Source organism: Misgurnus anguillicaudatus, chromosome 1 (genome assembly GCF_027580225.2).
Source record: "Misgurnus anguillicaudatus chromosome 1, ASM2758022v2, whole genome shotgun sequence".
NCBI lineage: Eukaryota > Metazoa > Chordata > Actinopteri > Cypriniformes > Cobitidae > Misgurnus > Misgurnus anguillicaudatus.
In genome coordinates, this window is record NC_073337.2 from 21,439,949 (window position 1) to 21,453,354 (window position 13,406).

The window sequence follows — 13,406 nt, forward strand, 5'->3', positions numbered from 1 at the left end:
TGTAAACACACATACATGTAATGTTCATCATCCTTGTCCAAAAAAAAAATTTCAAGCACTCCTACAAGCATTCAAACCCTATACACAAAAACTTTATATCTATATAAAGGAAGAGCTGTAGAAGACATCTGATGTGTATAGATATATGTATACATGGAAACATGCTTGTACAGAAATGCATAGTTCATTTATCTGTATATAATATCATCACATATGTTTTAAGTATTTTGTTGTAATATATCACTGCTATGTGATAAAAAACATGTCTTTGTCTTTGTAACATTTTAATAATGGCATAGTGAAGTAAAAAAGTAAGTTAATCTACAAAACAAACATTTAGGTAATAATACAAAAAAAAATCGCCAAACAGTCCTTCCCTCTGACAAAATAAAAACAGATACTGATGAATAATATTTTGTTTTCTTTCACAGAGCATGGCAACGTACCCAAGAAACTTTCTATTGACCTTCCTAGTAAGAGTCTTTTATTAATTAATGCCTGATAGTATTTATAGTCACGGATGACTGCCTATCAAAAGACACATTTATTTTTATAATATGTGTAAATCTAATTATTATATTAAGTAACTAGGTTCAAGAGCAATGAGGTTATTTATGTAGATTCATAAAATAACTTTTATCAGGCTTACTTGTCATACTTACTTGTACTTCTGCCTACATTTCTGCTAAAATACGATGCCTCTAGTGGACATTTCGATGAAATGGCATTTTGGCACGATTTTTAAAAGTTACGAAGCAGACACAACGTGCGGCATGCCTAAGCGACTTACAGTGTCCTTATGGTTTAATTTTATATAGCTGACTGAAACATACAGATGTATTTTGATTATTTATTACCAGTGTTGGGGAAAGTTACTTTTAAAAGTAATGCATTACAGTATTAAGTTACTTTCCAAAAAAGTAATTAATTGCGTTACTTAGTTACTTTTCATGGAAAGTAATGCTTGCGTTACTTTTAAGTTACTTTTGCGTTACTTTTTCTTACTTGGCTGAGGCTTGATCTCTTTCAGGCCTTGCAGGGTTTTTTTTATGATCGCAAAAATGTCAAACTCAGGCCTGCCATCATCGTTTCTGACTCAAACTGTTTCCTCTCAGTCGCACAGAGTGCGTAATTCTACGTTAATATGTTCAATTTAATTCAGTACATTATTTTATTTTTAAATTGAATGAATTAAACTGAAAAGTAACTCGCATTACTTTTTTAAAAAAGAACCTTAAATATTAATATGTACATTTATAAAGTAATGCGTGACTTTACTCGTTACTTCAGAAAAGTAATATTATTACGTAATGCACGTTACTTGTAATGCGTTACCCCCAACACTGTTTATTTCCGTCCCTTTTGTAAGTCGCAACTATGCTTTATGTTAACAGCAAGTTTTTGACATACCTCTGCCGAACATGATCAATCCTGACATTAACGACATCTAATGTTTATCCGCCACAGTCACACAAGCATTAAATAAAGAATGTACCCCAATAAGTTTAGTATAGTCTGCTTTGTAACCTTGAACGAACCCGCATCAAAAACATAGATCGAAATAGAGAAAAAACTAGCGCCTCAGTGCCCCTAGTGGACACAACCAAAAGATGCAGCGACATGTAGGAATGTAGACCTTTTTCAGGTTATGCAGAAATATAGGCAAATGTACGTAATTTAAATGAGCCTGTGTAGACTTTTAAGGGGCGTGCACACCAGAGCGTTAAAAACGACTGAAGGCACTTTCCAGCTTTTTTCAGCTGAGCGCTTTGTTTGCTCTGATACTTCTGCTTTGTTTATCAGTCATTGAACAATGTGCCGGTTGGTTGTTGTGATATTTGCCCCACCCCTACTCCACTGTGATTGGGCGGCCAAGTGAGAAGTGACATTGACGAGCTGAGCGTCACCCAAAGTTAAAAAAATGTAACTCTGGGTGCTCGGCGCTAAGTGCAGAAAAAATGCTGAGTGTCGCCGTTCAGCGCAGACAAAACCAGCCAGCTGCTGCCGTTTTTAAAAAACACGACGCTTCCACTGAAAACTATTAAAAACATACGCCGGCCACTGGTGTAAACGCCTTGGTGTGCATGCCCCCTTACAGTACATTAACTCTTTCCCCGCCAGCTTTTTAAAAAAAGTTGCCAGCCAGCGCCAGCATTTTTTATGATTTTCACAAAAGTTAAATGCCTTTCAGAAAATGTTCTTCTTTAACTTCCTAAGACCTGGATCACATTTTTGGTTGTTTGCACCATAATACTTAATTCTGTTTAACTGGAACCTGTTGGACACAAACGTGGACAATTACACTGCTTCATGTTCAAAGAAAAATATTTGGTTATTATATTTATTAGTTCCTCCTAAACCCAAAGCTTGGGGAGGTTAAATGTATAAACATACAATATATCAAATGAAAGAACAGACTCTGCTTTCAAACAAAATAAAATGTTTCATCCTACCTTCATTTGTTCTCTTTATATCACCTCTGAAATATGGGAAGGTTTTTTCAAAAATACAAAATTTTGAGCAAAAGGCTGAGATAATTGCGTTTTTGTGAAGGACTTTTGATAGAGATCAGATTCAGAGCGATCCTCAAAACATACACAGAGTTTGAACAGTTTGCTCTAAGGGGATACTTCCGAGTGTTATAAGTTGGGTAAGAGCGCCACCTGGTTGATAATAGCGAAAATACGGATTGCCGGAAGAACTCGTCATTGGCAGGGAAGCGTTTTCTCTTAATTGACATGTTAACTCATCAATGGCGGGGAAAGAGTTAAATCTAAAACACGTTCCAAAACATAACCTATTTTTTATTTCAAGATGCTAATAATTCAGCCTGATCTCATGACATTCGTACATATTTTATGAGTTGGCTAATTCGTATGAATTCTTATGAAGTCAATCATGCAAAATCATACGATTGTCATAAAAAACTATAACGATACCCCACCTCCACCCCAATGTCACAGGGCCAAAGGCAAATCGTACAAAATTAATACGAATTAGCCACCTCGAAAAATGCGTACAAACTGCCATGAGATAGCATTGGATAATTCATCCCAAAAAAAGCGTTTTCTAAAGTGCCAAACCCGATTGTGTTTGTTAAATAACACTACTAGTTGTAAGTAATGTAGAAAACTAAATATTAATAACTCAAAACCATATGTCAAAAATCCACAAAGGTCACACCATTAACAATCTTATCACTGTTTTCCCTTTATGTTTTTATGTTGGTTTCATGTCATGTGTTAATTGGGTTTAACACAATGGGCTTCACAGTACTATGTCTTAAAATGTGCTATAAATAAATTTTTGTCTCTGTTTAGATGATAGCCACCCTGAGTCATCCAGGGCGAGAAAAGACTCAGGTAATTCAATAACCCCAGTTAGAAGCTTTAGAAAACTGTGGAAAGCTGGCAGTATGAGGACTCATATAGTTTAGACCTAAATGTAATCAAAATATCACGAAAAACTTTGACCAAATCCTATTTCATACCCCTATGTCTAACCCTTCCCTTTCTCCCTTTGAAACTAAGTGGCGAGGGGAGGGGTGAAAATATTCCCCTAAAAAATTACACACCACTACTACACTGTTGCTGGTGTATGCTGGAAAATTTCCCATACCCCTTTGCTTGAAGTGAGGTCCTAAAAAAATCTTCGTTTGATTGGCTATATCTGTCCATTTCCCCTACCCCTTCAACCAAAAGAGAATCGAGACACCAGTACCTTTTCACTAAAAACGTGTAACAAATAGGGCAAAGTCCCGTGGGAATGGGCAGAAATGGGATTGGGCCTTTATTTGCCTGTTTTCCCACAATGGAGTGCCAAATGTATCCTGACAATATTTGCAAATGAGAGTCTATTTGGATAAAAGCAGTCCAATGATCTTGAGCGGGAAGAAACATTATTTCCTAAAACGTCATAATCCCAAATCCCTATATGGATTGTTGGGATCCATGGGGTTTTGGAGATCATCCGCTTTTCCATACTTCATCGGAAAATAAATATCACCGTTTAGATTTTTATTCGTAGGATATTTTAACTCATTGACCATTAACTAAAAACATCTGTGAAATCTCAATGAGCAAATATTTAAGTGGTTTTACGATGTATATTTAAATATGTTAACCGATTCTCTCTTTTCCTTCTTAAAGGTCAATCAATGTTGTTAAATGTTGATGCTTTCCATGTTGCTAAATGTTTCGTGATGGCATTGTGCGATACTGATGTGTCTTTGTGTGTTTGTTGAGTACTTATGTGAGTGAGTGTGTATGTATCGAACTGGGTGAGTGCTAAAGAAAATCATATGATTGTAAAATAATGGGTGAATATTTAAATATTTAATGACATTTGAAACTATTTTAATGTAATCTATTGATCTTTTATAATGTTGTTTGTTAACTTTCTTGATGAAAGTTATTATGAAGTTATGTACGAGCAAGATAAAAATCTCTTTCCTGATTGGTCAGTGTGGTCTGAGGGGGATGGCCAACCTCCTGAGGATATCGACAAGCAGGATGCTCAGCCCTTGTCAACTCTGTTGACTGAAAAGCCGCAGAGTGGCTCCGTCAATGTAGGTCAGTACATGCAAATGATTTCAAGCATTACCAATATGTGTTGTGCCTTTTTTATATTCGTTGAACCCTTGGGGTTCCAATTGGTCTGTAGCTCCCTAAAACATGTTATATTTGTATAAAAAGGTGGAGACATCACCTTCATTGCTAAGGTGGAAGCCAAAGACTTGCTTCGTAAACCAACCATTAAATGGTTCAAGGGCAAATGGATGGATCTGGCTAGCAAGACCGGGAAGCACCTGCAGCTCAAAGAATCATACGATCGTGCAAACAAGGTGATGTTGTGTTTAATGCTGTAATAACCACCCTGTTAAAAAAAATAGTGATTGGCAAAGAGTAATGGCGATTAAACGCATACAAAATAAAAGTGATTTTTTTTTTGCTTAATATATGAGTGTGTGTTGTGTGTAATTATATTTATTTATATTTTTATATATTCTATGTGATATATACATTTTTTAAAAAGTATATATAAATTAAAAAATTCTAAAATGAATATATATATATATATGTATGTATGTATGTATGTATGTATGTATGTGTGTGTGGTTAAATATACATAATAATTACACACAGTACACACACATATATATTATGCAAAAAATCACTTTCACCGTAAAAAATGTTTGTCAAATTAACATAATTTGTTAAGCTAAAGTAACATAAAAATACAAGTTAAACCATTTCAACTTGTTTTTATTAGTTATGTCAACTTATCACAGGTCAAATTGCTTAAAATAGTAGGTTAAGTTGACTTGCAAAACTAAGTTGTTTTAACTTCATGCTGCATAGTATATTTATAGTGTATTTTGTATGTGATTAATCGCGATTAATCTTTGCCCAGCACAAAAAAAAATAACATAATTTTTTACACAACTTTTTTGAATCAACTAATATTTTTAAGTTGAATGAACTTAAAATTTAAAAGCAACCAGGTAACTTACTTTTTAACTCATTCCCCGCCAGCCATTTTTTTAAAAGTTGCCTGCCAGCAATTTTTTAAAAAGTTGCCTGCCAGCAATTTTTGTGATTTTCACAAAATGCCTTCCAGGAAAATGTTCTTCTAAAAATATATAAATATACAAATATATAAAATCAAAGAACAGACCCTCTGCTTTCAAACAAACAAACAAACAAACAAACAAACAAACAAACAAACAAAACGGGAAAAAAACATTTCATCCTATCTATATTTTTTCTCTGCTTATAAACTTTTAAACATGGGTATTTTTCTTTAAAAATATTTTTTAGCAAAACGCTGAAATAATAGCATTTTGTGAAGGAATTTTGTATCCAGAACGATTATCAAAACATACACAGAGTTTAAAATTAGTAAATAACGTTTTTGATTAAGTTTTTTATAAATCTAGTGGATAATCGCGGTATGGCAGATTAACATAAAAATGTATCAGGAACACGTCTTTTTTATGCAAATGTTTTCTCTTAATTGACGAGATAACTCGTCAATGGCGGGAAAAGAGTTAAGTTGAACCAACAAATCTTTTTTGTTTGTCCTACTTCTGTAGATTCACACTTTTGAGATGCGCATCATCAAGGCGAAGGAGACTTATGCCGGAAATTATAGATGTGAGGTGACCTACAAAGACAAATTTGACAGCTGCTCTTTTGACCTGGAGGTCAAAGGTCTGTTTTTTTTCTTTTTTAATATGGGGTGTGCATACATGTTATTCCTTTTATTCACATTTCTGTTGTGTTTTTAGAAAGCGCAGATTCTCAGAGCCTTGATATCCGTTCAGCTTTCAAAAGAAGGTAAAGCAAGACCACATTCAATGGCAATAATATCTTCTATAAGGAGAACAATTCATGCGAAATTAACGATTTATAAAGATGTAGCCTTTTCCTAAATATCAAGCAATTTAAGTTCTTGAAACTTTAGTTTTATAGCATGTAAAATTGAGATTTTCACATATAATTTTATTTAGTAAACTCTCAGAAAAAAGGTATCGGTACCTTTTAAAAAGGTCCTAATATGTACCATTTTGTATACAGATATGTTACTTTGTACCTTTAAGGTACCAATATGCACCTTTTAGATACAAAAGTGTACTTTTTGAAAAGGTACTGCCCCAGTGACTACTTTTGTACTTTTTTTCTGAGAGTGTTTTATTGTATATTAAATTAATTGAAATTAATATCTACTTGATTTATTATTATATAAAAAAGAATAAGCATTCACTGCCAGTGTAAAATCTGAGAATAAAATGTGCCCACTGAATGTTTAATAAATTAAAACAGGACTTGGACTTTTCCAAGTAATCCTCAACAAACCAATGGTTTGATGAATATCAGGATTACCAGAAAGTTCTCAGTTAACAATTTTAAAGATGTTTTGATTTGTTAACAATCTGAAAGATGTTTACCAGCAAAACCAACCCTTCGACCAAACAACATCTCAACCAAACTAAGCCAATCCAAACCAATGTGTTGGATTGTCCAAAGGCCAATGGAAACTTCAACCACAACAATGTGTTAGAAAGCAACGCAAACTATTCAAGTTCATACTGCTCTCCCAAAACCCCCGCACAACAACATTGGGAGAATCAGTCATGAGACCATAAAGATCATTCTTGATAGCTTGTGCACAAATCAGTTCGCCCAAAGCCAGTGGCCACAAAGCGAAAGGTTTTTTGTGTACACCTCAATCCTGCATTAGACTCTAATGCACGGATTGCAGGCTCTTGCGTTGTTCTAGCATTGTTTGACTTTTGTGTTTGTGATATTTTGTGATTTACTTTCTATTAATCTCCTCTTGTTAACAACAGCACTGACGGCCAGGAGGATGCAGGGGAGCTTGACTTTAGTGGGCTTCTCAAACATAGGTGAGAACTCCGGCCTGGCCCCCAAGGGTCCAAATTTTCTTCTTTCTTGTTTTGTTCTTTTTTTGTCTTCAGGGTGTCTAATTCTTCTATCTTTTTTCACTTTTGTTAAAATCCAACAGTATCTTTTTACATTATTCAAATAAACTATTTCTTTACACCATTGTGACATCACACACCTGCAACAAATAAGAGTCTTGATACCACGCTACCAACACTGACGTCAACCATGATGTCAACATCGTATACAGTATGTTCCTTTCACAGTGCATTACCAAAAAGTTGGTTACATTTTAATAACGTAAGTTTTCTTAAAATTTTAAGTTAATTCAACTTAAAAATATTAGTTGACACAACAATTTTTACACTTTTTGAGTTAACTAATATTTTCAAGTTGAATTAAGGCAACCAGGTAACTTACTTTTTTAAGTTGAACCAACAAATCAGTGATCCGGTATAGTACTTTATAGGGATGCATAACGATTAATCACGATTAATCTATAGCAAAATCCTACATCATATATGCACTGTGGGAAGTGCTTTGCTGCCTTGGAATTTTTTGTTGAATCGGCTTGGATTTGCAAGTAATTTCAACTTACTATTATTTATCTTGACTAGAGATGAGTTGTTATAACTACAGGTGAGTTGTTATAACTTATAAAATTGAGTTGACTTTTCTCAACTATATTTTATAAGTTGTGAAAACTCATCTCTGTTGACATGACTTGTAAATCTGAGTTGATCCAGCAGAAAATTTTGGGGCAGCAGAGTATTTTTTACAGTGTGTGTGTGAACAGTGTATAATAATTATGTATATATAAATATGGACACATGCATGTATAATTTTAAAAATATATATATATTTATATATTAAGTATTTATATTTATATATAATATAAATTATACATGAATATACAAATGTATTCACATGAAAAATGTCTTAAATATATACATGCATGTGTGTGCATTTGTCTATACGGTTATTATAAACAGTTCACATACATATATGATGTAAACAAAAACTTTTATTTTGCTATAGATTAATCACGATTAATCGTTATGCATCCCTAGTACAAATACAGAAATAATCTGAAAAGCCATGCAAGGCAGCACATATGTAATATATATTTTTTTGGCTTGTTTTTTTCGGTGATCAGTGACAAAGTGCTTTGATAAACACATCAATGTTAAATAAGCAGTTGCACTCATTAGTAATAATAAGGGATTTAGTTTATTACTCTGTCTTTGGGTTGTTTGCGGCCGCCAACTTAGTACATTATTAACATTTTTCACTGACAACAATTTTAATCATTTGAAGCTGAATCATTATTAACGCCACCTTCATTTTTTTGAGTTTTGCCCCTGGAAACATCTTTTTTCTTTTTGCTTTCAAGTTTGCTGTCAGGTAAAAACTGCACAGGTAAAGCCCTGCATAACGAAAAACAGTTCGAAAATTATTTTGGTTTTTCTTTTTCTCTTCCCCACACATTCAGACAACAGAGGTTAGTATTGTAGGTAACTAAAGCATTAGACCTTATGAACGGTGAGTATTATAATCCTGTAGCTTCCCAAGCATGTATAGGAGCTGTAATGTACAAACAAGAGTGTTGGCCTAGTGTAGTACGGTAACACTTTATTTAAACACAGCATTCATAAAAGTTTCAGCAACACGACGAAATGATGGAAATGACCCTGACATTGCATCATTAAGAGTACGGTTGTTGGATCACTTTGTCATGAAGCTGTAAATAGTGTTATCACTACCTTTGTTAATGAATCAACAAGCAACAAAAAGCATACAACTGCAAGTGGCAACCTTTAGTGTTTTTAATACCTGCCTGAATGACTGCAACTACAAGAAAACTACAAGCACACGTTAAAAACGTGAAAATAATAATGTTGTACTTCCTGACATTCGGGAAATGTCAGTGTAAAGATGAGTCTGAATAATGAACTAATTTAACAGTCTCACATCCTGATCATGTTTAACAACTGTGTTATAACAACTCTATTCACTTCTAATAAACCCTAAACTTTAATCATAACCCTTATTCAAAAATGAACCTATGTAATGTTATGTGTTTAGACAGGATTTCTGCAAAGAGATGGGAATATGTTGCTAATCATGAGTAGATTCATACTGTACTTCCGTTTTAGTCATTTTTGCTTTGCACATTAATCATGAGTACTGATACACATAATAACTCTAAAATAATGCCTCCGCCCAACAACCGCTCCCTTGCCATAATCCTTTTCAATTATTGCACAACTGAAATGTTGTAACTCGTTTTATTCCAAATGAGCATTATAAAGTTAATATATTTATAGTATAGGCTATACATGTACACAGGTTTAATTTAATGCATTTATTATAATTTATAAGTCCATAAGAGTTTTTTTTACAATTTGAAACAATTAGAGTTTAAAATGTAAATGCATAAATACTGTAAATGAAAACAATTAAATCATACATATTCAGTGATTTTGTCTTCCACGATAAAGTGATTTTTTAAAATTTGAATTCAAGGTTTTCTTAAAATATAAACAAACAGTGATGTACAATACAAATAATTGTGATTAATTTGTATAATACACCAACAAATCTTAAAGGAACAGTTCACCCAAAAATTTAAATTTTGTCATTTACTCACCCTCCAGTTATTTTAAATTTCTTTGTCCTGCAAAATACAGCGGCAATGAATAAACTTTACAAGCGAGCATGTTAATAATGTAACATAAAGAAGAGGGTGCTAAGTTAAGCCAATGTCGCTGACTCCCCGGAGTTGAAAAACCCTCTAGGAGAAAAACCTCCCGCATTTTTTAGCCAGGAGGGAAAAAGTCCTAGGAGAGAAAAAACCCTTGGGAGATATATATATATATATATATAACGGATAAGGAGATTAAACGGTTTCTGCCGGTGGTCGTGGTCAGGCATCGGCAGGAGGGAAAATAGTCCTAGGAGGAAAAAACTCTTGGGAGATATACATATATATATATATATATATATATATATATATATATATATATATATATATATATATATATATATATATATATATATATATACATATATATATATATATATATATATAACGGATAAGGAGATTAAATGGATAAGGGAAAAAACCCTTGGGATATATATATGTATATATGATGTAAACCGATAAGGAGATTAAACGGTTTCCACCGGTCGTCGTGGTCAGGCATCGGCAGAAGGGAAAAAAGTCCTAGGAGGAAAAAACCCTTGGGAGAAAAAACCCTACAGTATATATGGATAAGGAGATTAAACTGGTTCTGCCGGAACGACTGGGCATCACGTTAAAGGGCGGCCAGTAGATCAGTGGTGTGTTAACCTTCACGGCAGCCGGAACTAGCTCTGTTTGTCTCAATGTCCTCGGGATCGAGGACATTGCAGGGAAACAGAAACAAAATCCTATTAGTGTAGGGGCCGTTTACATGTAAAGCAAGTGTCACAGAGTGTTGTGGTTTAATATCTGCTTGGTTCCAGACAGGCTAGCTATTGCGACATTAGTATATTACCCAGACGAGTTATGTGAATGCTTTGTTCCGTACAGGGTAATTATTGCGAGATAAGTACATTTACTAGACAAATTATGTGAATGCTTTGTTAAAGAGAAAAGTCTTAAAGTGATCGACTGTGTCTGATTCTCGGACATCAGTTGGCAAATCATTCCAGAGTCATTGACTTCCATTTTTTCCTACTATGGAAGTCAATGGTGCTCCAAAACGGCTTGATTACAAACATTCCTCAAAATATCTTCTTTTGTGTTTAGCAGAACAAAGGAATTTAAACAGGTTTATAACAACTTGAGGGTGTTTATTTTCGGGTGAACCTTCCTTTAAACTGATGTGTTTAGAATTTGTATCCAATCAATGACCCATAGTAAATAAAAAAACCTGTGTCCTCCCCAACAACTGATCCTTTTATCAACACAGTACTGTACGTCCCTCCCCTGATCATGTGATCCAATCCACCCTGTAAAACCAGCGAGCCATTTCTCCCTGTAACATCTCACCAGTGACATACAAGTAGGCCTATAGACGCAAGTAGATTGTTTCAGCCCATCTCTTTGTGTTACATGTCCTGAGGAACCAAAGGCCAATAAGTGTCTGTAAACACCTGGTTCCTCACCACATGTTAAATGAACCTCTGCGGTGACCTTTGACCTCACACTGTTTTAATTGCTCTGTGGCATCAGGGAACACAAGCAACAGGATGATACTCCCGAGGTGGACGTGTGGGAGATTTTGAAAAACGCCAGACCAGATCAATATGAGAAGATTGCGTTCGAGTACGGCATCACTGATCTCAGAGGTCTGCTGAAAAGGCTTAAGAAAACCAAAAAGGAGGTGAAAAAGAGTGAAGGTGCTTATTTACATTAAACGAGTTTCAGTTTGTCATTGTTATGTAAAGACTCTATTTGTCAATATTTGTCATTATTGTAATGTAAAAAGTAACACTTTACAATGAGGTTGTATTTGATAACATTAGTAAATTCATTAACTAACATGAACAATACTGTATAGTTTTTTAGCATTTATTTAGCATAATTCTTGTTAATGTCAGTTCATGATGCATTAAAGGTGCAGTGTGTAAATTTTTCGAGGATCTCTAGACAGAAATGCAATATAATATACATATCTATATTATCAGTGGTGTATAAAGAACTTACATAATGAACACAATGTTTTATTACCTTAGAATGAGCCGATTTTATCTTCTCCTTACATGGAAGTCGCTATTTTGTGGCGCCATGTTTCTACAGTAGCCCTAAATGGACAAACTGCTCTACAGGGCGTGTTTTGTCACTATGTTGTCTCAGACGATGACATGTTTGTCCGGTGGCGGCTATCGCAGCTTCACTATGTGTTTCGAAAGGAAGGGGTGTGTGGTGGACTGAGCCGTTGGTTGCAATTTGCAACCTCACTGCTAGATGCCGCTAAAACCTACACACTGCATCTTTAACTAATGTTAACAACTACAAAATTTGATTTAAACATGTATTAGTAAATGTTTCAATTAACATGAACTAAGATTAATAAATGCTGTAAAAGTATTGATCATTTATAGTTTATGTTAACTAATTAATTACATTAATTGTAAACAAACTCAACTTTATTGTAAAATGTTACTGTAAAATCTTTTGAAGAATCCTTTGTTATATAGCTAATGACATTGATTCAACAATGATTTTTAGTTGTCGGTGTCAAGATCCAAAAAATGTTGAAACAATGCTGTTACCAGTGCAGTGAATGATTATTTAAAACGTTTACATTTACACGAAAGAATGATTAAATAACAAAACCTATATTTTGGCTAAGCTAAAATTCCTCAAAATATTACAGAGCCCCTAAGGCGACATGGAGCAAAAATTAAATAAAGGTTAGTTTCGCGTGCACACGTGAAACTATCGTGTGTGCACATGAAACTACCGTGTTTAGTTTCGCATGCGCGCGGGATAGTTTCACGTGAAAGTACAAGCGAAACTAAACTTTAAAAAAAAATTCTGCACGTGAAAGTTCAACGTGAGCACATGACAGTTTCACGTGAGCACGTGACAGTTTCACGTGAGCACGTGAAAGTTTCACATGAGCATGTGAAAGTTTCACGTGGGCACATGAAACTAAACTCGGTAAACTATATATTTTGGCCTTTTGTAAAAATGTTAAACTTCAGCTGAATTATGTGATTGTATTTGGTTCAGTTACAGTTTTGTTTGAAATGCTTTTATTCTTTGCAACTTTTCTCGGTAGCATTTGCTAAAAGATTGGATCCTGCGTATCAGGCAGACAAAGGTGGGAAGGTCCGGTTAGTTGTGGACCTTGCCGATCCGACTGTGGAGTTAAAATGGTACAAGAATGGACAAGAGATTCGCCCTGCAACAAAGTAGGTCACTTTCTATTCCCACATGCAATTTTTTGTGCAGTCACACTTTCGTTTCTTCCTTCGTTTATAAAAAGGATACACAAAAGTTTATTT

General features: G+C 34.4%; 1 protein-coding gene across 1 annotated transcript in view; it reads left to right on the plus strand.

Annotated features, from left to right (window-relative positions):
* Positions 1–13,406, plus strand: part of mybpc1 (myosin binding protein C1) — a 50,744-nt gene that overhangs the window by 14,422 nt on the left and 22,916 nt on the right. The window contains exons 6-14 of the mRNA XM_073868067.1: positions 432–473; positions 3,321–3,362; positions 4,464–4,571; positions 4,695–4,843; positions 6,095–6,212; positions 6,290–6,338; positions 7,352–7,408; positions 11,626–11,792; positions 13,181–13,313. Of these exons, the coding sequence (XP_073724168.1) occupies positions 432–473; positions 3,321–3,362; positions 4,464–4,571; positions 4,695–4,843; positions 6,095–6,212; positions 6,290–6,338; positions 7,352–7,408; positions 11,626–11,792; positions 13,181–13,313 (865 nt within the window). The remainder of the gene's footprint in view (positions 1–431; positions 474–3,320; positions 3,363–4,463; positions 4,572–4,694; positions 4,844–6,094; positions 6,213–6,289; positions 6,339–7,351; positions 7,409–11,625; positions 11,793–13,180; positions 13,314–13,406) is intronic.